Source organism: Ostrea edulis, chromosome 1, assembly GCF_947568905.1.
Source record: "Ostrea edulis chromosome 1, xbOstEdul1.1, whole genome shotgun sequence".
Taxonomy (NCBI): Eukaryota; Metazoa; Mollusca; class Bivalvia; order Ostreida; family Ostreidae; genus Ostrea; species Ostrea edulis.
This window is the reverse complement of record NC_079164.1, coordinates 35,466,614-35,493,723: the sequence shown is the minus strand read 5'-3', so window position 1 is coordinate 35,493,723 and position 27,110 is coordinate 35,466,614. Positions and strand designations below refer to the sequence as shown.

At 35.5% G+C, this 27,110-nt stretch overlaps 1 protein-coding gene across 2 annotated transcripts; it reads left to right on the top strand.

The window, feature by feature from the left end:
- The first annotated feature begins 8,548 nt into the window (after positions 1-8,548).
- LOC130049413 (uncharacterized) lies at positions 8,549-26,874 on the top strand. 2 transcript variants are annotated; one of them, XM_056146909.1, is made up of 9 exons: positions 8,554-8,781; positions 14,357-15,322; positions 15,558-15,687; positions 15,954-16,119; positions 16,322-17,130; positions 17,867-18,060; positions 20,701-20,818; positions 24,732-24,886; positions 26,344-26,874. In XM_056146909.1, exons 2-9 carry the CDS (start codon positions 14,379-14,381, stop codon positions 26,447-26,449), a joined length of 2,622 nt encoding a protein of 873 aa, XP_056002884.1. In that variant the 5' UTR covers positions 8,554-8,781; positions 14,357-14,378; the 3' UTR covers positions 26,450-26,874. The 2 variants fall into 2 exon arrangements, with proteins under 2 accessions (XP_056002890.1, XP_056002884.1); XM_056146915.1 differs by lacking the exon at positions 26,344-26,874 and having other exon boundaries at positions 8,549-8,781; positions 23,564-24,872.
- Positions 26,875-27,110: the final 236 nt, after the last annotated feature.

The window sequence follows — 27,110 nt, the reverse complement described above, 5'->3', positions numbered from 1 at the left end:
GTCAATCAAATGGGGATTCTAAAAAAAATTCTAAATTTGAAATCTTTTCTCAAATCAACAACAAGACATACGACTTTTCAACACTTTACACGACCATTCCTCGTGATAAATTAAAGACTGAAATTTTTATGCTTCTTCAACAAAATGGAAAAAGGAATGCAATGAAGTTATGTTGAGATATCATTTATGGCCAGAACTCTAGAATCCTAATTCCCCTAGCCCCTCCCTCACTATAAGTTCTCACATACCATGAAATTCAGCATTATCATTAATAACTCAAAGGAATGCATACTAGAATCTCCAAAATTGTTTCCAAATCGACCTTGTCTGGGAGAGTGTCCTAACAAATCGTTGGAGGACCTAAGCTTTTGTAGATACTTTAATTTCAAGCCTTTGCAAAATCGTTGCTGATTATTGGGGGGGGGGGGTCATCCATAATTTTGATTTCTTTTTCTTGCCTTCTGAAATAAAATATTCAATGCATTAGTTTCTTTTTACCATGTGTTACATCTACTCGTTATGTTAACGCCCAGCGTTACTTCATATTTTGATCAGTATAATTGCCATTAGTCCTTTTTAGAAATAAATTCCATAGATGAACACATTTATTTATTATTACTGATCAGAATATAAATTGATTCAGGTATGATGCTCTAATGCGAATTTTCTTTCTTTTTTACTAAAAACGTCAGCACACAACACTAAACACGGGTGTTTGGTTATAAATGCAAAGAAATTTCTATTTCAATGTACTGGGTACAGACTCAGGATTAATGCCTTCATTCCGTGGGGTAGGTATGTGTAAAGCTTGCAGACTTATACTTTGGTAATCAATGATAATTTTCTTACTTCGTGTGTTCTGTCCTCATTTGAATCTGTAGCCGTGCGGTGCTTGATCTTTTCACCAGTCACGTGGTTTAGTTTGATATTTTCAAACACCTACTCACACTGCATTATGATTGAAAGTATGTGTTTTCACACGCACTCCCAGTTAAGCTGTGGCTGAATTAGATGCCAACGTTATTTTCAAAACGGTCAGAACACTTCAACACCCCAAATCTGGTACGTAGGTATACGTGACTTGCTATGATTAAAGTTGTAAATAGGTCAGAGGTCATGCTCTCTATAGACATGAGGTCACACATATACATATTTATGCAAAATTGAGCGATATCTTGTTTAAGTCAAAGGACATTATGATGTTCTAATTTCACATTTATTCCAGTGGTCGTCTTGTTGTTATCAGCCAAACAAGGTGACCATTCTTTTTGCGATTGTGTCTGAAAGTGAGTATGTGGAAATGAGAAATTATATATCATTGTTTCGATAGAATGATTCTTAATTGATAGCATATAGAAAAGCTCCCAATAAAAGATTTTTTTTCTTCAAATTATTTAAGTCTTAATTGCTGTTATTAATACGTCTCATTCTTATTCATTTTATATAGGATATTATTAATTTACTATTTTCTACACAGTTTTTGCAAGAAGCACTCCCCAAAATGGCAGTGTGTAAGATATAAAATAACTCGTTATCAGTTTCCGAAACCACGGGTTATTGTTATGGAAACAATAGCCCGTGGTTTGCAACTATATGCAAAATAGCTAGCACTAAATCTACAAATGTAAATTGTATGTACACTGCAAATTACATATTTATATTTTTGGATTGCTGATCAATTTGTTTTCTAGGTAGCGATTTAGGACACTATCTATTCGTCCAACAGGCTGATCCACAAAGCGCGAAGTGATAATGGATGACGTAATTATTCTCAGAAGAGGGAGAGGTAATTAATGATGGTAATTCGGGGGAAAAATAAAACCCGGGGAGATTCCATACAATACATTCTAACAAATATGTGAAGAGTAAAAAATAAAGTAAACAGAGTTGACCAACTCCTGACACAGAGGATTAGCAACCTAGAAAGTCAAATAATCGTCTGACATTTCCACATTGGTCATGTCTTGCGCAGAAGGATATCGACTCACACAAGAACACTTAGCTGGCTTAAGTCAGCTGATGGATTATTCTGCCAATAAGGGTACGATATATTATTATTATACATTTATATAGCGCTTTATCTAATCAGAATAATTACCCTAAAGGACTTTACATGTAAAACAATAAAAACAAACTAAAACAATAAATATATAGAACAAGGCATAAAAAAATACTAAAACTGAGGTTGTTTTTTATATAATATAACACACAGAATGAGCATAATCAATATAATTGTAATTTACAATTCGAATTTATGGCGGATGTTTATTCATTGATCGCAGGAGTAAGTTAGTCCACACAAAATTACTGCGCGGTGTTTGCGTGATGACCTAAAACAATAATGGTGGATGTTTATTAAGAGTGATTAGCGCATACAGAACCCTTCCTACACAATCCCATGCATTCGGATGACCTAGAAAGATTGAACTAGATAACCCCAGCATAGACTTCCTAGGCTCTATATATCGTTTTCGGGAGTTGAACATTGTTTAATTTTCCTGGGCCATCACGCACTGCGCGCATGAAAATATTGCACACGACTTTAGTATGGGCCTCTTCACAGCCGAGCGTTCGCATCGTAACCTCGAGGTCGTGGGTTCTAGCCCCGATTGTGCCATGAACCCGTCAAACATAGGTAGGCCTAGTTCGCGCATCAACTATAGTAACTAGAGTTGAACCATAGTACTATCGAAAGCGGAAGAGGTGTCACTGCACATGCCTGGTCTACCTATGCTTACAGAATAGTTAAACATTAGTAACCAGACATTTGCACTGAAGGTCCGGAAGCAAGCTAGGCATGTGCAATTAAGTTTCGGAAGTCAACTAGACAACTACCATGGTTGGTGATCGAACTAAAACCGTAGTGATTGCTCCTTCGCCAAACGTTTGGCATATAAAAGTGAGAATCACAGGTCTTTCGGATATGACCTTAAAACGGATGTCGCGGCAGGTGCATCCACACTGCTACGGCCGTAAGCTCTCAGCATAGATATATTTGGGGTACTTTATCTACAGCTGGTGACGTCTCAATATGAGTGAAAAATTCTTGACGGGACGTAAAACAAACAAATAAACAGGTCAACTTTACATACTCGGGTTTTTTATTTTAAAAAAAAACCGTATGTCCTAAAAACACTCCCCAAACAATATAGTCCTAGATATCTTTGTATTCAGAAGCCAAAAGGGCTTATTTCAAATGATGAGCGCAATTCAAACAGATGTGTTCGTTTTGCAAAATGATAGGAAAAGATACGGTGGCTGGTTTAGGAGAGTGAGAGAAACATTTTTACAAATTCGTTCCCACGAAACAAAATTCGTGCCCACAAATTTGAATTTCGTTCCCACCAATTCAAATTTCGTTCATGAATACGATTTTTTTTAAAATCAAGAGTGGACTCTATCTTTTACTCTATCCATTACCTGTGGGTAAATCAATGCATAAACAAAAAACTCGTTATCAATTTCATGTTGTTGTTGTAAACTGATTTAACACATGGATGAAAGTCTTGCAATTATGCAATATACATGTACAATCAATATTTCGCAAATTTAGTAATTGTAGTTAAGATATATTAGGGCCTTCTTTGCACTTTCAACGACTCCAACAATGAAAAGGTGAAGATAACGAACAGTGATTAATCTCACAACTCCTATGAGGAATAAAGAATAGAGAGTTAATTATATGTTAGAAGTTCAATATTCACTTCTTCATAGGTGCACCATAAAAAGTGCGAATTTCGAAGCTATTATCGTGTTTCATTTTTAGAAATATTCTTATTTGTCATGTTGTCACAACTGTTGGTCTCTATATCTTCCAAACTATATTCGTTGTGTGATCCCGTTGTGACATCACAGCTGAATAGCCTCGTTTTCGGTCGTTTCTATTTTTGTTTGATTGCATTTTCAAAGCAGGTAAAAATAGCCACTTTATAGATCAATAACTGTTATTTCTGCATCGATTTTGATGCGGTTTTTTTACGCTCAACACAATAGAGATTTTTTTTTAACACAATTTAAGTCATTTGTACTATTTTCTATCATTTTTAATATGGCAAAATTAGTGAAATGACGCAAATTTTAAAGGTTTTTTGAAAAAATTAAGTTCTCCCAATTAAAAAATTCAAGAAATCAAAAGATTTTGTCATTTATTTCCTCGGGAGTGGAAGAAATTATTGCTTCTTTTATCGTTTAGTACATTTTTCTAAACAAGATAGGTCAATACCACGATTTACCTTAAATTTTCAAATTTAAGAGGGGAGGACGCCGGCTGCGCCCCCTTAAATCCGCCACTGCATTGGTGGCTGATGAAACAAGTTCATTCATACTTCATTAACAGTTGCTTGTCATTACAAATTTATATGTACACCGTCGATTTCGAATGATATACTATAAATGCTATTATGGATATATATATATATATATATATATATATATATATATATATATGATTATTAAATAAAAAATACAAGGGGAAGACCTGTCCTCGTGTAGTGCTGGGGGGTTGTGTATGGACTGTATTCTACGTGAGGCGTTGCCCTCTTATGGCAACCTTAAAAAATATATACATGTACATATATCGGTTTTTTTTCTTTATACATGTATATTTTTGTTTATGTTGTTCATTAATACAATGTTTTCTATGTTTTATATATGATAAATGATTATAATTGTATGTATCAGAAAAAAAATTGAAAACTGATATGTTGATACAAGTTTATTTTATATAATGTTTCATTCTCATTACATGTATACATGTTTGTTCGGAATCTGTCACGTAATTTATAAAATGCATGATAGTTCGAATTTAATTTTTTATGTGATATATGATTTATGTTGAGTATATACTTGTATATCAAATATGTATATTGTTTCATATTGTTGTTATGTGATAAAAAAAATATTTTCAAATTTAAAAAAAAGAAGATAACTCTTCCGAATCACACCGTTTGTTCTTTAGACAACATTCATTAACAAATGAATAGATGCTATTCAATAATTTGTTTACAGAAAGACATTTTTATTATATATATTTAAAACGTGCTGCACCTGTGGTTTACACGCATGTGAAAAATATGTAGATTTGAGGGTAGTCTTGTTTGCAGGTAGAAAAGAAAATAGAATATGATATGTAGGGTGTTGTTTTTCGTTGTCGGTAGACGAGACAGGTAACACAAAATATTTCCGTCTGCATTACTCGGTATCAATTTTCTGTAGCAAACTGATTTTTAATGATATGTTCCCGATATAGTAATACATAGTGAAAATAATTTCTGGTGTAAATACCTTAAACCGGATGCTATGGCGAAAGTCAGCTTGCGCATGCCCGAATGTACGTTAAGCCGATCGGATCATCCCTAAGCCTTTTCTGTGAAGTCGAGAAAAATTCTTCTGGGGCTTAGTGATGCGACCTTTATTTATAGATACGATCTAAATGGCCGCGTACACATGGGGAAGAAAGTCAGCTTGCTCGTTCATCGAAATCAGCAATGTTTCATTAAAAAAAAGTTCTGTATGGTTTATGAAAAGCAGTGTTTAGTATTCTTTATTTTATGGAGTGTAATTTATTAATTTGCACATAAAACTTTACAAGACGACAAATTCACCTCAGCAACGCTCAACAAAGGAAGATATTGTTGTTCATGTCTTAAAATGGATATCATTTGTGAAGTTGTGTTGAGCTTTAGAAATGAAAAAAAGACATTCAAGCAAGTAAGCATCAATAGTTTGTAGCCAGATTTATATGATTCAGTGATGGATCCGAATTTTCAAGGGGGAGAGGGTTGTGATCCGTTTTGGTATCTTTTTCGCTCGAGAAAGGAGGGAATGTTTATTTGAAGACCGCAAAATGACAAACAGTTAACTTTTTGTTTTAAAACAAAATATTCAACCTAAGAGGGGGTTGCAACCCCCGAAATTCCTTCTAGATCCGCTACTGTCATAATCCTCTCTAGATCCGCCACCGTCATAACTCTGAGGTTAAATGTCAAAGCTACAGAAATGTTTCATTTCCATTGGGTCTATATATAATTACAGCTTTAGTAATAAGACTTATAATAAATATGTGCAAAACACAGTTTTATTTCATCTTAGAATATTAAGTTCCTGTTAGAAACACGTCTATATTTCACGTATTGCAGTCCTTTTATTTAAAGGATAGTAACTTTCTGACATCATAGGAAGCTGTTTGCTTAAATGAAAAAGGAACACAGAAATATTCATATCGTATGCTCAGTCATCCCTAAAATTGTTTTGTTAAACACCACTCTGATTCTACATACAAGAACTCTGAAGTTGATATTGAAGGACGTTGGGGTTCTTCAGTGGCAATACAGGTATTCACATAGTCCTTGGTGAACAGGTCTTCCAACTGTCTGTTGGAATTCTATTGGGCACAAACTGTGTTCTATTATTAGCAAACCCGTTTTGTTTTTCGATTTTTCGTTTTTGAATTCTTATGGTGGAGAATGTATTCAAAAGCTTCCATATGAAAAGAAAAATATCTTGCTGTGGCCTTGAACTCGACATTTAGATATCTGTATATCGACGACGTTTTCTCTATCAAAATACTTATTTTCATACATATGTCGATAGATCTCGGTGAACTCAAATAAAATACACCAAAGAGTCTTCACATTTGCTTCATATTTGGATATTTTATTGAACACAGATATCGATCTAATAACACAACTTTATGACAAACAGGACGACTTCAGTTTCTCCATCGTTAACTTCCTATATTTGTGTAGCAATATTCCATCATCAACTGCAAATTATGTTAATGTCTCTCAATTGATTCGTTTGAAACACTTCGCAAATTCTACGGCCATTATGATCTAATTTGCAGATATAAGGTAGCACTTGGTTGAATGAAGTCTTGCGTGTTTCATACCAATTGTTAGGGCGTTCTTTACATGCTGATTTTGACTACGGATTACTCCGTCTATCTTATCAAGATCTGGTCTCACGGCGGATGTGACAGGTCAGTAAGGGATATTTATTCCTCCTAGGCACATAATTCCACCTCTGGTTTGCCCAGGGGTCCATGTTTGCCCTTCTCTTAATTTTGTATTCTTTATGGGATTTATGAGATTGTCCACTGTCCGTTATCTTTACTTGTTCATACACTAGACCCCTTAGCGGAGAAAATTCTGACCTGGGTGCATTTTTCCGATGGAATACCATACAGGAGGAAATTTTATGTTAAAACATTGATACTCTAAATCGAAAATATTTCGATGTGTTATTGATATCTTTTAAGTAGTGAAAAATTTTCCCCGAAAAAAAGGGCCTGTATTACATCCCTTTGGTATAGCGTCCAGTATAGTATTTCTCTCATTAAACACATTCAGTATAGAGTTTCCCCTGGAATGAAAGGTGAAGATAACAAACAGTGATCAATCTCATAACTCCTATAAGCAATGCAAAATAAGGAGTTGGGCAAACACAGACACCTGGACACACCACAGGAAGGATCAGGTGCCTTGGAGGAGTAAGCATCCCCTGTCGACCGGTCACACCCACCGTGAGCCCTATATCTTGATCATGTAAATGGAGTTATCCTTCGTCTAAATCAGTGTGCTAAGAACGGTCTAACAATCGGTATGAAACACGTCAGACATCATTTAACCCAATGATAGGCTATATTGGCAAACTAGATCGTTATAACGACCATAGAATTTGCGAAATGCTGACTTTAAACGAGATTGTTGACCCCCCCCCCCCCTTGTACCACCGGCTTGTTTGTCAATAGCTTGCGATTTTAAAGCTGACCATAGTTAACCATGGAGAAGCTGATATCATCCCGTTTGTCATAAAGTGGAGTTGTTAGTTTGTCGTTAATATCTACTTTCAATAAAATATCTAAGTATGAAGCAGAAGTGGACGACTCTGTGGAGTCTTTTATTTTGAGCTCATAGGGATACATCGAATCGACATGTAAATGAAAGTTATTATTGTTAATGGATAAAACGTCGTATAGGCAATAACCCGCCTCCAAAAACTCATTCCTGATTCGCTCCCTTCCACACAAGATAACGATAAAAATGCATTGTCAATGACATGCACATTCCACAAAGCAAATAATAGTAATGAAACAACATTAAACATCACCCCCCCCCCAAATAATGAAATGGAAAAAAAAGATAATTTAAAAAAAAAACACGTTAAATTGTAAAGAAGTTACAAGTTTTTACAGTTGATTACACCAACACTGTTCCACTTCAGCACACTATATCGCCATGATATATTTTCAATGTCTGATCTTAGAGTCGTCCTTTGAGTTTGTCAGTCAAAATGAAGTACGCAGAGTCCCTTCTGTTAGCTAAGGAAATGAATCTGATCATTCTAATCAATCAGGTGTCCAATAATAATAATAATAATAATAATAAAATCTTAATCAACTCCATGAAATCAACAAATGTCTTTTTTAACGCCTTTCAATAAAATCCAGTTATAATGATAGATTTCATTCTTCATTAACCGTGAAATCTATACCTAACTGGAAAGTTTAAATCCGCATATGGTCTACACAGCGTATATTTTACAATAGAGCCTGAAACTGTTGGAGTGTGAAGGGTGGACTCGTAGCGTCACCGTTTCAAGGCCGTCTACCCTCAATTCTCTTACTTCCAGTCTAATTCGGATCCTCTATATTTGAGGGGGAAAATAATAATACTGGGAAATTAAATTCAAACTGTGTTCTTAATTCTTGGATGTACCAGAAATTTTAGTTATAACTTTGATAGGAACTTGGAAATGTCTCTGACTCAATAAAAACGAAAGGTAAGCTTTAGTTCCTATGTAAGAGGATTATAATACTAAAAAATAAAAATAAAAATAAAAAAATACCCACCCACCCCCAAAAGAAGAAGAAGAAGAAAAAAAAATCTAGAATCAAAATGTTTTAACTTATTAAGTGTTTGTGAATTTCTATCATTTCAAACTAATATGTAAAACCGCCGCCATCAAGGGAAGAAGCTCCATAACAATACATTAAATATTCTCACCATATCGGAATCTTTTTTCTATGAAAGTTAGTTACAAAAGTTACTTTTTTTTTCATTCAAACAAAATCCTCAGCATCAATTAATTGTAGTAAATAAAAATACAATAAGTTCAGCCCAAAAACTTAACAAGGAGAATTTTGGTATTTCGGATGCGTCTTCATTACGTATTTACGATTATAATACTTTTTTTCTTTAAAAAAAAAATCAATTCCACAGACCCGATATTTGTTGTTCACTGTGTTGAAATACAATCCCTCCAATGGTAGCACATGTAAATTGAATTTCGTTATTCTTTGAAATTTGAATCACAGCATCAAACTGTTTAATTTTAACAGTAAGAAATCGGACAACAAGAAGGATGTTTGAAGAAGCGATGATAAAATTAGCTACTTCAAGGTTAAACAGAGTCTCTAATTGTATAGTTTGGTAATGAACACGCGCACATGCACTGATATGTTTCAAAAGGGAGAATTTTTCTTTTATTTTCTTCCTTTTTTGGTAGATTAATTAAGTTTTGTTGTACATATTAGGGTAAAACATATGTACGTGATTTATTACTGAAAACAACACCAATGCGATTCAAAGTAGGAATACAAGATATATACGCAAAACATACGAATGCTCTTTTTAAACAGAAAGAGTGAAATTCATAGTGTAACATTTTATTGATTTGATCAAAATAACAACATTTTATGTTACTAAACGGAAAGGGGGAGGGAATAAGAAAGGACAACCCTTCAGTGCTAAAGTGCTTCATATTCGTATCATTGATTTTGAACACCCCTTTGAATAGTGCAAATTTGTCATTCATATACTGCCATGCAAATCAGTTAAAAAATATATTTCTAGCCTAAAATAATTATTGTGGCGACAAAGCAAGGCAATGCACACACCTGTTGGTCTTTCATAGCGAGCACACTTGAGTATGGCTGCATTCTATACATATGATACACTGTAACGTTCAGCAAGATTCTGCGATCAGGAATATACATTGGATCACTGGAAACCATTTATAGAATTTTGAATGGGAAAATTTAGACTGAAAGTGTTTTAATGACTAGCGGACTTAGAGAGAGAGTGTACACCCTAAAGATAACACACAGGCGAACTGTAAGAGAGAGTGCACACCCCTAATATTTCACAACCCTAATATTTATTGGATCATCACCTTTTCTGCAATATTGCACAGAATTACATGCGTCAAATCAATGATACATGTATCATATGTACTTTTGACGTAATCATAATATGTGAGCTTAATTTTTTTTATTTTCTCTTTATTCATCAGTATTAGAACTTCAAGTCATAAACAAAATCATTGACTTTCGATAGATCTAATTCGACATTCGATAACAGACCCCCCCCCCCCAACCCACAATCCCAACCATCCCTTGCATTTCACAAAACTGACGGAGTATCCTGAAAAACCGACCAGAAGTGATTTCATTTTTTTAGTCTAAGGGATCTTGATCTTCAAGGGGGAGGGAGGACTTTTTGGGGAGGCTTTTTGGAATTACCGTATCTGTGATGCAGTCACAACGCGTTCAATCTTTCTTTTTTCAAACACCATATAGGGTATCGTGTCAGTATGTTTGTTCTGTTAGAACACCATCGGGACAGTTCATCGTGTCAGTATGTTTGTACTGTTAGAACACCATTGGGACAGTTCATCGTGTCAATATATTTGTACTGTTAGAACACCAATGGAACAGTTCATCGTGTCAGTATGTTTGTACTGTTAGAACACCATTGTGACAGTTCATCGTGTCAGTATGTTTGTTCTGTTAAAACACCATTGGAACAGTTCATCGTGTCAGTATGTTTCTCCTGTTAGAACACCATTGGGACAGTTCATCGTGTCAGTATGTTTCTTCTGTTAGAACACCATTGGGACAGTTCATCGTGTCAGTATGTTTGTTCTGTTAGAACACCATTGGAACAGTTCATCGTGTCAGTATGTTAGTTCTGTTAGAACACCATTGGGACAGTTCATCGTGTCAGTATGTTTCTTCTGTTAGAACACCATTGGGACAGTTCATCGTGTCAGTATGTTTCTCCTGTTAGAACACCATTGGGACAGTTCATCGTGTCAGTATGTTTGTTCTGTTAGAACACCATTGGAACAGTTCATCGTGTCAGTATGTTAGTTCTGTTAGAACACCATTGGGACAGTTCATCGTGTCAGTATGTTTCTTCTGTTAGAACACCATTGGGATAGTTCATCGTGTCAGTATGTTTGTTCTGTTAGAACACCATTGGGACAGTTCACCGTGTCAGTATGTCTCTTCTGTTAGAACACCATTGGGAGAGTTCATCGTGTCAGTATGTTTGTTCTGTTAGAACACCATTGGGACAGTTCACCGTGTCAGTATGTTTGTTCTGTTAGAACGTACAATTAGTGGAAGCTGAGCTATGATTTCACTCACTATCGGACAAGTTGCCACTGCGCTAGAAATGAAACATATTGATCAATAGAATCAATTTGTCCATGAGAAATGATACTAAAATTGCAAGAAAAATCCATGTGACCAGATTTTGTGCGGCACGGACAGACGTGACTTTCAATGCATAGTAATATATTATATAAAACTCTGGAAGATGATAAAACAAATAGTTCTAGTTTTACACCCTTGTCTGGTGCAATTCAAATGCACGTAGAATTGTTTTCAAAGTGGGGTGGGGGCAACTAGAAAAAAGGTTGAGTTCACAATAGTCTAAAGATTGTTGACAAGCCAAATGATAAAATAATAATAATGATAATAATGATTAAAAATAAAATTCTAAAAGGGTGCTTCTGCCCAAACTGTAAATGGGATGAATGGGGTGGGGGCAGTGAGTGGGTTACCCACTCGATAAAACGAATGTAGCATGCAACATCAACGAACATAAAATATATAAGGAAAAACGCTGTCCTCCCCCGAACCCTGTTGCTACATGCCGGATTCAAACGACGATTTTCTCGTTAAACATTCCTAGTATAGGAAGATTATTTTTTGTCATAGTTTTTCAATTTTAACTTCTTTCATCTACACTAAAAAATATCCTAACCAAAGTATGGATATGTCGGGTTTTCGTTTTTCTTTTGGTTTTGTTTTGTTGCAGTTGTTTTTAATTTGTTTTTGTTCCTGTCTTTGTTTCTGCTTTGCTTTGTTTTGTTTTCTAATTTACTGAATCAAACTTAATTTTCAAATATGATTGTATTGAATGGATAACCAGCGGAGAGCATACTTCTTTTGAGTCTCATAGAGTCCGAGTCACTAAAAAGAAAACAATCTTATCAGGTGTAACAGTACACACGCATCCAACCGTGAAAGTGACATTGGTGCGCTCTTTCTATATAAAGAGAAAACTTTGTAACCTTGAATAAATATTTCCCATCTAGACAAGATACCTACTGAAAATTTTCATGATAAGTGCTGGCGCTTGCAATTCAACACAAAATAAAACGAGAAAAAAAATTGCATCGCTACAGACCGTGTCGTGTCCAATTTCTATTTCAGTGCGTTTTGAAATGAATAGCCTTATCAGGCAAATTCATCGAAAATACGAACAAATATTGAAATGAAGAGGTTAAAATTCAAAGTGTCATACTGCGCCGTGAACTTTAAGGACAGGGTATTTTTGGTATTTCTTTTGAAGTATTGAACAACTGTATACAGGAAATAAGTACTGATCATAACGGGAAAGCCGTTTTGAAGTATGCTATAAATCTTAAGAACTCTTCATCTAAAAATGTGTAATTACACTAAAGATCCAACCAAAACCCCTCCCCTTTCCCTGTTTGCTTTTCTACGAAGACGAAGACTAAAGAGATACACCATCTTTTTGTCTTGGGACCAAATCAGATGTTCAATTTCATACACAAACAAAATACAAGGGGTTTAGTGGGAATTGGGAGACCAGATCCTATTATGTGAACTGATGTTGATGTTTTTTCACTATGTAGATCCTTAACTAAATCATTTTGGCAGTTCGTCTGAATACTTTCTAACGATTGAATGTATATTGTTTAACGTTCCTCTCGAGAATGTTTCACTCGTATGGAGACGTCACCATTGCCGGTGAAGGTCGGCAAAATTTAGGTCTATGCTCGGCGCTTACGGCCAATGAGCAGAGAGGAATCTTTAACGTGCCACACATGCTGTGACATGGGATCTCGGGCTTTGCGGTCCCATTCAAAGGGCTGCCTCCTTTAGTCGCCTCTTACGACAGGCAAGGGGGTACTGAGGACCAATTCTAAGCCGGATCCCCACGGGGATTGTACCATGAACGTAGGCGCAGAACCGAGGCTCTCTGGGAAAATATTGGGACATCAGAGAGCTATAGATTCATCTCCAATAAAAACCTTTGATTTACGGCGCAGAAAAAATGCGCACGGTTGAGGCCTTACAGTATATTGTTGTATTCTTGCATCACCATTTCATAAATTTAATATAAAAAAATTCCTAACACATTTTCCTACTTTACTTGTGTCCAAACATACCTTCAAATATTCATTAAAGCCACATACAATATTTTTTTTCGGAGAGCTACAGTTCTACAGCTAACACGAACGAAGCCTGTATTACTTTTTGTAGCCAGTATTGAACATTTTGTAGTCAGTATTAACGTTTGTAGCCAGTATTTAACTTTTTGTAGCCAGTATTGAACGTTTTGTAGTCAGTATTTAACATTTGTAGCCAGTATTTAACTTTTTGTAGTCAGTATCTAATTTTTTCCAGTCAGTATTTAACTTTTTGTAGTCAGTATTTAACATTTTGTAGTCAATATTTAACTTTTTGTAGTCAGTATTTAACATTTTGTAGCCAGTATTTAACTTTTTGTAGTCAGTATTTAAATTTTTGTAGTCAGTATTGAACTTTTTGTAGTCAGTATTTACTATTATATAAATGTTCATTTTCTGTGTTACTTTTTGTCGCTAGTATTAGTATTTACTATCATACAATTATTCATTTTCTATTTTTGGAACCAAACTAAACTAGAAATAAAAGAAAGAACAGCAAAGTATTTCTAAAGTATAGAGTTGAAGGGGAAAAGTGACAAGCTTATGAAATCGATTTTTCCAGGAGAACAAAGTCATAAAAACTGCATGAATCAAAAGTCCTTTTTCAAAAATATAACATTGTCGTCTAATATCATACTTGTAACGTAGTCCCTAATTCAAATCTGAACAAATAGGGTGACATGCACTCTAAAATGCTTCAGTACGCATTTCATATGCTTTTTTCAAAAACCATTGGCAACGTAGCTACCAAGCTATCCCTCGCAGTTCTCGTGTTCAGACCCGCCCCTCTTAGATTCATTAAACCCAAAGTATATCAATACTTTTTTCCTTCCTCTGATTTTCACAGGGGAGCCAGAAAAAATCCCACCATGGAGCAAAGGCTGGAACGAATAGTGTGTGTGGTTATCATTGTGATGGCGACAGTCACACTTTGTGACAAGAGTGTATTTGACTGGGTACCCAAGGATAATTATGGTAAAATAAACGGACTTATGGTAGCTATACAAAAATCGACAGACTGTAAAGCAAAAACACAACAGGCGATGACCTTACCAAAAGACAGTGTATCTCAGATTCCGAGAGCTAACCAACTTTTGAACAAAATCTGGTACAAAAACCGAACAGCTCTCGTTCATATGCATAATATGGCACTAAACAGGGCTTACTTTTACAGCTACATATTTCAAAAGTTAAACAAAACTCAGACAGACTTCCAGTATCAGCCAGGGTGGTTTTATAACTACGTGTCTGTAACGGCGGATACCAACGCTAACAAGGGGATCTTCAACGCGTCAGCTCTCATGTTTGACAACCACAACTATTATCCTAACTGGATGACAAACTTTGACTTCAATAAGACACTCCCGTTGTTCGGTGTTCGATCTTTTAGATTTGACGATACATTCGATATGGGAGTTATTCTCCGAGAACCTACTGGAAGAACAACGTTAGTGCAGGATATCGGGGCTATAGGGAACTACACACACAAAGGTTATAAAATGGCCCCTTGGTACAGCTTTTGGCTTCCGGATAATGAACCTACAATGGACTCAGTGCAAAAATTTACTTACGCTGTGAATGTGAAATATGCCAATGGAACGGGGCGCTGGCTACATGACGAGTTTCAGACCACCCCGTTTTTTGGTCCGAATTCCCCCGGTATTGGTGACACAGACGATATGTACATGCCTGTACGTTTTACCGATGCTTACTTTGACTGCAAAATGTCCAACAAATGGATTGTAAGCGCCGTCGCACCCATCGTGGACTTTATGCCGAGATATTCTAACTGGACCCACCTCAGACGACCAAAGTAAGAAATTTTATACTTTTCCTAAGGTTTTGTCTTTCCTGTAACGAGCTCTTGTGTAACTTTGATGGCTTAGTCAGGACCACTTCCCTGACAGCTACCCTTTGTTTCCCGATCTTTCTGTTAGAAAATTAAACAAAGTTTCTACTGCCAAACAGATATATTAGTATGCACTGTTTGAAAAATCTCATCACTTTGAAAGATAAAAAGATTTCATAGTCAATCGTTCCCTCTGCAGATTTGTCGGCGTTGCCGTAATGGATATCGACTTTCTGGAGGTCGACTTTAACGCTTGTCCAGTCAGTATCGGGAACCCTGGTCCAAGTTTCTTGTCGGGAGTCAGCAAGTGTAAAACTAAGACAACGCAGGTGAGTGTAAACCAAGATCACTCTGGTGCGCGTAAAATTAAGACCATTGAAGTCAGATATTCAATATATAATACGTAGTTGAGAGATAACCATATGTGTAAGAAAGGTGAAACATTTGATAACAACAACAACCAACCAACCAACCAACCCCCTCCCCCCCAAAAAAAAACCAAACCTTGGCAACGTATTATTTTACGACCACGAAAGCATGAATATGTCACATAATTAATGTAGTGTTAATCATATCAAAAGTTGTTTTCTTGCAGTGTAAACATGTTTCTGGAAAGGGCTTTAAGCGAGGGGCGTATACCTGCATATGTAACTCGGGGTACAGCTATCCCCCAAGAGTCGGACCTCCCTGGAAAGGCGGAGATTTGGAGAAAGCTACAGAATTTGAAATTTCTGTTGGTTACAAATGCCGACCGACAGGATGTAAGTCGATTTACGGCAGCAATATTGTTTTAGCTAAGTAGTCATGTTGAATCAAACGAAGAGGGTAACGTTTTCAATTATCATAATCAAAGCTTTTCTTATTGAAGATGTTTTGGCTATAGGATTCCCTTACCTATGATCAAGTCTTATTAACATTATCATTGCCACATATATTATTATATATGTCATTATCATTACGCAGATCTCCGGGTGCTTCCGGTTGTGGACACAAGCGCCCTTAATGTAAAAGTAGAAAGAGATTCTGGATCCGATCCGTTTCTAACGGATCGCTTCAATGGACGCCAACTCCGGTCAGTCAATGCCAGCCAATTCTATGGTCCAGTTCGAAGAGAGGCTGTGAGAAAAACTCAGCAACCTCGCCCCATTAAACGCGAAATTGTAAAAAAAGATTACATCGATCAAGATTTCAAACGAAAGCCTCTGATAAAGAAACAAAAGAGGAAGAGAAAGAGGCGAGAGGCTCAGTTTGACCAGATGAATTTCGACAGAATGCAGGGAATTTTCCAAACGATCAAGAAGATAAACAGAGATAACTGTAAAACGTTTTCTAATCGAGCTATGCTCCTGCCTGGGGATGTTGGATACGGGGTAGAAAAGCAGTTCGACACCCAGGCCCGCTTTGCTCTCCGAATTTCTCACCTTCTTAGCATCTGGTTTCAGAATGTAATGCCAGGTGAAAATTTTGGCTACCTTAAAGGTGGGAACAGAATTCACAACGAATTGATGTTTGGGGAGGTGCTAGCAAACGTTATTGCGGATTACAAGGTGCTGTCCAGCGGTATATACTTCGAACCCCACGTGTTTGAGGACTGGGATGGAAAGTCGAGGGAGTTCTTCGGTCCTTTTGCTTGGAAGCGGGACAAGAGCGTGTACGCCATTGACATGGGAGGATTCAAGAAAAGATACATTGATGAAGATTGGTACGTTAGAATCCGCCAGCGTTGGCAGACGAACACTGCAGGCGTTAAGAAGTACAGGATGAAGGCAAAGGTATCCAGGAAATCAACACGTACTGTTAATTACACGATTTCGAGAGATTAACCTTAAACAAAATGTTACCGATATGAAGACATTTAACATCACAAGAAATTACAAATATTGAAATCACATACCTACACTAAATATCAACAGGGTACATTACAGCGTGAACTCCAAAATGGCTGACTTCGTCGATTTTCATCTCAAATTCCCTCAAAGTCAACTCATAGAATTGATATCCTAGTATATGATTTTATGTCGGTCAGTCAAAATCAACTGACCCTGTTTCACAGCTGTAGAACGAGTATATATGAGGCGTACACTAGCTGAGTCCACTTAAGAAATACATGTATGCTTGACATAAAATAACAAAACAATGGCTTAGTAGGAATCTGAGGCAAAATAAGACATGTTGGTTTACAAGTTAGGATTGACCATATTTAGTATGAATTATGTTTACCATTCAGACATTAATGTCCACGTTTTCATTTGGAAATAATACAAGTCATGTCAACAGTAGCCCAAAGTGGAAAGAAATTCCTTCATAAAATTTGTGCCATACTATCATACACAACATGTGATTGATAATTTATTATAGGACTTATATTCATAATATACATAGAACCATATCTTTGTGATTGATGTAAAATTCAAAATGAATTTGATTTTGTCGTCTTTTTCTTTAAGAAATATCATTTGCTCGTTCATTTTATCACTCTTGTAAATTGAAATATTCTTAAATTGACAGGTACGCTCTGATATTAAAGGATCGAGTTCGGTGAACTTTGAATACTACCCAATGGGATACAAAGCGCCTAGTGTAACACACGGAATATGGACTCAGCCTTACTTCCGATGTGACGGTCGTGTGGACGCCTGGGTAATTACGTATGCTGTTCCGTTCATTGGTTTGGATAGACTTAGGACCAAACTGAAATTTAAGTAAGTTGTTGGTATATCCTCGACAAGATCAGCTGAAATCACAAAGAATTAACGAATAAATGATTCCACCTCTCTTGTTTCTAGGTTACTCATAGTTGTCAAAACGTACGGGCGTTTGAATTTTTGTGGTAAACGTAGGCTTAAAACAATCAGGTGAAACTACAGTGTATGTAATTCGCCTGTGCTTAAAGTTGAAACGAACGTCTTTGATCATCTTATGTCTGGCGTCCGTCTGTGGGCTTTTAACATTTTCGACTTCTCTAAAACCACAGGGCTAATTTCACAAAGCATATCAAAGGTAATTCAAGTTTGATCCAATGAAGTGTCACGCCCTTTTTAAAGTGTAGATAATTGACAATTGATAAAATTTAGTAGCATTTAAAAAAAATTTCTTAAGAACAATTGGGACTATATCATTCAACCTTGACACTAATCATCCTTGGATGAAAAGTGAAAATAACGAACAGTGATCAATCGCATAACTCCAATGAAGAATACATATTAAAGAGATGGGCAAACACGGAGCCCTAGTCATTCCAGAGGTGGGATCAGGTGCTTTGGAGGAATAAGAATCCCCCGTCGGCCGATCATACCCACCGTGATTCCTATATCTTGATCAGGTTAACGGAGTAATCCGTAGTCAAAATCAATGTTCCAAGAATCGACTAACAATAGGTATGAAGCACGTCAGATAGCATTTGACCCAATGATAGGTTGTATTGGCAAAGTACATCATTATACGACCATATAACCATAGAATTTGCGAAATGCTAACTGTAAACTAGACTGTTGAAACCCATCTAACATCAACTCGTTTGTCACTAGTTTACCTCGATTTAGATACTGATCATACGCAGAACAAGCTCTTGCGTATAGAATCGGTTGAAAGATATAAACACCATATGCAGGCAATAATGGAATATTGCTACATAAATATGGGAAGTTGACGGTGGAAAAGCTAAAATCATCCCGTTTGTCATAAAGTTGAGTTATTAGTTTGCCGTTAATATTCATTTTCAATAAAATATGTAAGTACGAAGCGGACGTGTAGGACTCTGTGGTGTCTTTTATGTATAGTTCACAGGGATATATCGAATCGACATATGAATGAAAATGATCATTGTTAATAGATAAAACGTCGTCAATATATCTAAATGACGAGTTGAAGGCCACAGCAATAGATTTTTATCTTCTCAAGTAGAAAATTTTGAATAAACTATGTTTCAGAAGAATATAAAAATAGATCAGCTAACAAAGGAGCACAATTCGTGTTCAAGGGAATTCAATTTTGTTCAAATGAAAGGCCAGTTTCCTCCAAATGGGGAGATAATCAAGAAAAGGCAGACATAGAGTGGGGTCACTTAAAACAGTTCTAAAAAAAATCACAAGGCCAGAAAATTTACATGACAACTTCCTGATATAAATTAGATACAAAGTTCAAATCATGGCCCCAGTAGGTAGGTTGGGGCCACATTTTGGGATCAAACTTTTACATGCAGATGTATAGGAAAACACTTTTCAAGAACAACAGGACTTTGATTAGTCATGATGATATGCAAGCATCCCCATGTAGTTCAGATTGAAGTTTGTTGAATTTGTAGTCCTCGGAAGAAGGATGGGACCACAATAGGGGATAAAGTATTAACATAGCAATACATAGGGCATTTTTTCTTAAAAACAGCGGGGCCATGATTAGCCATATTAGTATGCAAACATCCTCTGGTCGTACATATTCAATTTTATTAAAATCATGACCTCCAGGGGTAGGTGGGGACCACAATAGGATATATATCAAAGTTTAAAGTAAAATTATATAGGGAAATATCTTTAAAAATCTTCATGAAAAACGAAGATAACGAAAAATGATCAATCTCATAACTCCCACAAGGAATACAAAGTAAAGAGTTGGGCAAACACGGACCGCTAGATATACCAAATGTGGGTTCGTTTCAACAATAACAGGGGCATGATTAGTCATCTACAGGTAGTTCAAATTCAAGTTCATCTACATCACAGGTCCAGAGGCATGGCCGGGCTACAGTAGGGTATAAAAAGTTTTAAATAGATATATAAAGGAAATCAATGCATCCCCTTGTTGTGTGAATTCAAGTTCGGTTAAGTCTAGACCATTTAGAGCTATGTTTGGGCCACAATATGGAGTCAAAAGTTATTTGAGAGTAAAGATTTAGAAAAAAAATAAAACAACTGAACAACAGCTAAGCTATAGTATCTCAGGTGAACGATGTGGCATATGGGTTTCTTGGTTTTTAAAAGCTTTAATAATTGAAAGGTATAATCTGTGTATACTTTGGAAATGAATGCTGCAATTAATAACACACTATTCAATTTAACGATACAAGCATACATTCTATTCTGGTAACACTGTCATGTGCCGGTATTTTCTCTGTGCCTCGGTGATGAGTAGGTGTGGTTGCATTGTAATGTCATTTGAGTCTGCATCACTTGAATAAGAAATTAAGCAGTAGAGACTGTAGATAATCCGCCATGATTAGATTTCGGTCAATGATGACTTTTGGAGATTCTAGGTCTTTTTAAACATTTTGAATATTTTATTTGTAAATCAATTACTATGTAATTTTATTTTGAACAGTGTAATGAAGGTATTTTAATTTTCTGCAGGGGTGTAGTTACCGTTGACATTCCATTAGAGGAACTGGAGATCAACCAGTGTTACCAGTCCTTCAGCATCCAAAACGCTTTCAAAAACACCGCCAGGTGTCACTACCCATCCCAAACAGTAAGTCTTAAAACACCGCTAGGTGTCACTACCCATCCCAAACAGTAAGTCTTATAAACAACGCCAGGTATTACTACCCATCCCAAAAGCAATTCTTTAAAAGCACCGCCAGGTTTCGCTACCCATCCCAAAAACAAGTCTTTAAAAACACCGCCAGGTTTCACTACCCATCCTAAACAGTAAATCCTTTAAAAACCGCCAGGTGTCACTACCCATCTCAAGCAGCAAGGTTTGGAAAAACACCACTAGGTGTCACTACCATCCTCAATAGTCTTCAAAACACCGTCAGGTGTCACTACCCATCCCAGACGTACCACCAGGTGTCACTACCCATCTCAAACAGTAGGTCTTATAAAAAGATGACGTTTAAATACTAGCGATGAACTCTAATCAAATAAAGGAATGAATTATACTGGGTTAGGAATATAGTGTTGAAGTGGAAAGAAAAAATCTGGGGACTAATATGAATATCATAAAAAAAACTTAATAAATCAAAGAGAGAGAGAGAGAGAGAGAGAGAGAGAGAGAGAGAGAGAGAGAGAGAAGAAATACAACTTCAAGAGAAAACTATGGAAATATTGACTACTAATGATAGTGATGCTACAGGAAGTAGACGGTGCACTGGAAGTATAAAACAGACATATCAATGCTACGGGAAGTTATTCATTCATCACATGGTGAAGTCACTGAGTTTGTTCATGTCCTGGCACTAATAATTTTTAGAAATATTCATACTTAGTCCCCTGACTTTGAGAATTACCATAATTGTAATGCATATACACCCGCAAGTACGAAATTCTTATCATGCCCCGTCAATGCTTAATTATACTGATTAGTTCACTGATTATTTGATTTTGGTTTCATCCTGCGTACAGTTAATTAAAGTCAGTTCAGTCTTTACTTTTGTTGAGAAAAGAATTTTTAAAAACTGTTCTTTGTAACACCTGTTTTTTCAAAATGGAAACGTTCTTTTTAGTTCACCTAAGGTGAAGACTCAAGTGTGCTATTCTGATCACCTTTTGTCAGTTGTATGTCTATCCGTCCGTCTATTTGTAAACCTTTGACATTTTCATCTTCTTCTCTAGAACCACTGGACCAATGACAATCAAACTTGGTAAAAATCAACCTTGGATAGGGAGAATTTATGTTTGTTCAAATAAAGGACCATGTTCCCTTTCAAAGGGGATATAATCACGAAAATGCAGAAATAGGTTGAGGTTATTTTAAAATCTTCTCAAGAACCACTGGGTCAGAAAAGTTGAAATTCACACGCCAGTTTTTTCTGACATAATGCAGATTCAAATATATCAAAATCATGTCCCCCGGGGGTAGAGTGGGATAACGATAGGGGATCAAATTTTTATATGCTGATATATATAGGAAGAATATTTAAAAGTATCTCATTAACTATTTAAGTAAGGTCTTTCATATTTTACGTATATTCTTTAAGCAAGACCTTTCCTGTGATGCAGTGGTGTGTGATTTTGTGACATATACCTGAAAGTTTGACGTTCTTTAAGTAAAAATCTATCGGGCCTAGTCAATATGTTCGGTCTTTCATATCTTGTATATGAATTTCTTATGACAAAACCTTTCATTTCATATCATGTCTTTTGACTTTGTACTTGGAGTTTGACCTACATGTACCTTTAAGAAAACATGGCCTATCAAATATATCCAGAACCATTTTAGGTAGGGTTTTCTTATTTTGTATATAGATTCTTTATGGGAAGACGTTGTGACACAATGGTGTTTGAACATTTGACCTTGGAGTTTGACCTACTTTTTAAAAAACCCTGACCTATTCAATATATCCTGAACTATTTAAGGTAGGGTTGTCATATTATGCATATACATGTAGATTCTTTATGACAAGACCTTGTTATATTTTGGTATTTGACCTTGTGACTTTGACATGGAAGTTTGACCTAATTCTAATAAAAATCTTACATAATCAATATCTCCAGAAATATTTAAGATAGATCTTTTACGTTTTGCATATGAGTTTATATATATATATATATATATATATATATATATATATATATATATAAATCACAACAGCTGAAGAACGGCAGGGCCAATGTGACTCAGCTGAGCGATATGGGCCTCCTGGTTGTTTTGTTTTTTGTTTTTTTTTTAAATATCAGCCTTTGTTGTTCGGTAAATCTTCAAAATCACCACAGGTGACGGTGCCCGGCCGACCCAAACACTGAGTCAAAAGTATGCACCGCTAGGTGTCACTACCAGACATCTGAATTTATTCAAAAGTTAAATCGAAAAAACGGAAATTGATAAACAAAAAATTATTTATCAAAATTAGGCAATATATACAGTATCATACAACTGCAGTCATCTTCGACTGATATAGAAAGACTGGACATTCACCATGAATATCAACCATGACAGCAGTAGTGAAAAATCTCGTTCTATTTATCTATCGTCAATAATCTTTGCCCGAAGGAAGGGCACAAGGTATCCATATTTCTGGTTATGCAATACTTGATAAAATCTATTGATGTACTTAGAGGACAATTTCTAATGTTGGCTGATCGACCATAGGGCAATTATGAATACGTCTGAGGTATTTATTGGTTTCAATGAACGTTCCGAATCCAGATCATTTATCGTTCTGTTTCTATTATTAAACCAGTGTTTCATAGGAAGTATAAAAGAATTTGTTATCTCTTTAGGTACTTACTATACCTAGATGTTTTCACTGCTAACATTCTTTGAACATTTCAGTGCAGATGATTCTTCACAAGATGTGACAGATAAGTCAGTGGAAAACATTGAGTCGAAGATGTGTTAAGATATTCAGCGCTGTATGATTTGGATGAAGGAAAAATGAATTAAGCTTAAATCTGTCTAAAACTCAAAGTATGCTTGTTGGATCTGCAACAAAATTATCAAAGTGTCAAAAATTAAATTTATTGGTAAATAACCATGTCATAGAAAGTGTTCAGGAGTCAAAATTACTTGGTGTCATTATTGATGAAACTTTGTCCTGGAAAAGTCGTATAGAAACACTTATGAACAAGGTTTCAAGAGAATTGACATTTTAAGAAGAATAAAATATTTTATGTCAAATAATGCGCTATTAAAGATTTTTAATACTTTGCTTTTTCCACATTCTACATATTGTATCAGAAATTAGTCAGAGGCAAACCAGAAATTCTAATTCAAATGTATTGTATGTACCCAGGACAAAATCTGAATATTATAGAAGATCTTTCAGCATTTCAGGTCGCAATATGTGAAAAGCTTTGAGGAAACTATACGAAACTCAACAAGTGTAATGTGTTTTAAGAGAAATTATAACCAGACATTTTAGCTTCATTTATACCTATTGATCTTACATTCATAATTACATCTTAAGTAAATCTATAGATACTCTACTTCTGTGTTTATGTGGCTAATATCTGTCTGTATGTATGTTACATGTATATGCAGGACCATATTGGAAACTAGTGTTATCGCTAAATATGTAATCCTGGATAAATAAAGATCTTATTATTATATTAAAAATTAAAACAAAGTGACCACTGAAAAATTCAACAAATCTCAAAAAGTCGTTAACACCATAATCATGAACTCTTATTTTAGTATCATTTTACAATTTTGCCTTTCGAAATTTTACAATTTGTTTTGGCAAATAATATTTTGTATGAACATATAGGGTCCATCTACATCTTTATTACGTCCTTCTGTAAAGAGACATGCATATAAATTTAAAAAAAAAAACCTTTTCAGAAATAGAAATGCCACGAGAGACGTTGTACTTGGAGGTTTAATTGTCGTTTGCCGTAATTGCACATATTTGTAAAAGGAGATGTTCATGACAAAGTTTTAAAATTTGACTCGTTGGAGATTTATGAAATTCAATGAAATATCAAGTCTATGTGTTTTTCAGTGCTCCCCCATCGCCGGATACAAGTTCTCCAGAGGTGCCTATAAATGTGCATGTCGCCAAGGTTACGAGTACCCTTTTAAAGACGGACGCAACTTCTTCCAAGGTTCACTTGTAGACATCGAATACGAAAAGAAAATGGCGGGACTTTTCAGTCTGTGAGTTTATGTTAAATCCTGGCAATATTTAAAGGGAGAGGACATTTGTTTTAGTTAAGTAGAGTAATCTGCCCCTGATTATATTTTAATTTCAATTGCATTTTTGCACTAGATAAAATAATTTTAACGAGGTGATGTAGTCAACCTTGGTTAGCCAGCGTTCAATTTAAGATGGCTGTCCGCTGATTTACCAGGATTTTTATTTTACGAATTGTCTTGAATATAACACATCTTACAATCCTTCCCCACCTATTAATGTAAGATAACTTTATCATACTGAGATGTAATATGAACATTTCAAAATGGGGTGGAAAATTACCGATTTAAATTTGTTTTTTACTTTTATCTCTGCGCTCTAAAAATAGATTTGATGGATGAAATAATGCTGCTTTCTTCTGAATATGCATGTTTACTAATTACCTGGTAAGAGAAAAACTTGCTGATGAGAATTGTTGTATGAATTATTTTATTTTAAAAAAAAATCAGTTATACGTAATGAAGACATAACTAGGATATATCGAAGAGGATTCTGAGAACGTTGTTCCCGCGCTTCTGCCACGTCTCTCCTACCCAAAATATAGATCGTTGTAGTGAAGGCATGGCAAAAATGTGCAATTCCTAGATTAAGCACAATATATAATTTCTGCAGCTACTTGTATAAGGAAAAAATTATGGAACGATTTAGTTATTTGCTGAGATAGTCTGGATTATAGATACTGCATGATACATCGCTCAACTGTTCTATATTCGTGCTCACCCCAGTGTAGTGCTGACGACCATATAATTAGCAAAATGCTGACTATAAACGAGATTATTGAGAACTTTGTATTGTAACATAAACTTATTTGTCAGTAGCCTGTCTCTATTTGAAAATTTATGGATCGCTATGTTACGTGGATTCGAATTTGGTTAAATCATGACCCCCAGGGGCTAGGATGGGATTATGATATGGGGTCAAACGTTTTTGCGGGAATTTAAAGGGTAAAAAGAAAATCTTATTAAAATCTTCGGAGGAACAGCAGGGTCAATGTCACTTAGGTGAGCGCTGTTGCCTGTGGGTATATGTTTGATAAAATGTATACATGGCATAAAATTGTGACACAAAAGTGTTTAAATAACTTTGGGGCTGGGGTGAAATAGGGTATGAGAAGTGAATTTTTTAAAGTAATTTAAATGTTAAGATATTAATATCCAAATGGCTAGAATATATATTTAACAGTATTTGACAGTGCTCTTCTCAAAAGGCATATTTATATGTATGGGACTCTCACTCCTTACTTTCTTCAACTCAATTCTTCGTAAGAAACAAATGGAGAGCCCACGATGCAGTATACAAATATGAAATATTGTTTATAAGCAATCGTTGTTTTCAATGCCTTATTTTTTCATGTCTCTACTTCAAAACACAAAGTTAAAATGACTTGTGATAAATGTGATTTTAATCGCATCTTTTTCAGGTTCGACTCCCTGAAGTGTAGGACACAAGGCGTCTCCATGGTGATATGTAATACAATTACACTAGTTGTCATGGCCATCATCGCTGTTTTCAGCAAGAACATATGACATTTGCCATCAATCAACGATAATCCTGCCAATACGTAGAGTCATTTTGTTTTCGCATGGTCATTTTTCAGTTGATATCTAAGCACTTCATTACAGTATAACTATTCATTAGTGATTATGTGAGTTCTGTATAAATGTGAACAGCTCTGCTTTACATTGCAATTGTATATGATACTCTTTCTCTTTATATTTGCATAATATTACACTCGTCTCTCTGCCTTGTTTTACTGTTAATAGTATACTTTTATCTGATTTTACGTACGATACTGGGAGACTGCTGAAATTACCCGTATGAAGAAATCCACTATTGCGTCATCATAATGTTTACATGAAATCCATATACATTGAATTCCGTTAAGTATTGTTACTACATTATGCATTTCATTAATGTATCCTATGATAATTAAATAATAAATATATATTAGTATTCATGTGTGTGTTCTTGTGATTTGCTTGTATTATGTGCTGCCGAATTGCACGAAGAGCTTCAATTTTAAGTACATTAACGATATTGTACAGTCTGGTGAAGACAATTAATGAATTATTCACAAGAATTCAACTTCATACATGATTTGATATTTTAGTTAATTTAAGAAGGTATGCACTAATGAAGGTACATCATGACATCATATGTGTACTTGACAATAACAGTTGTGCTATC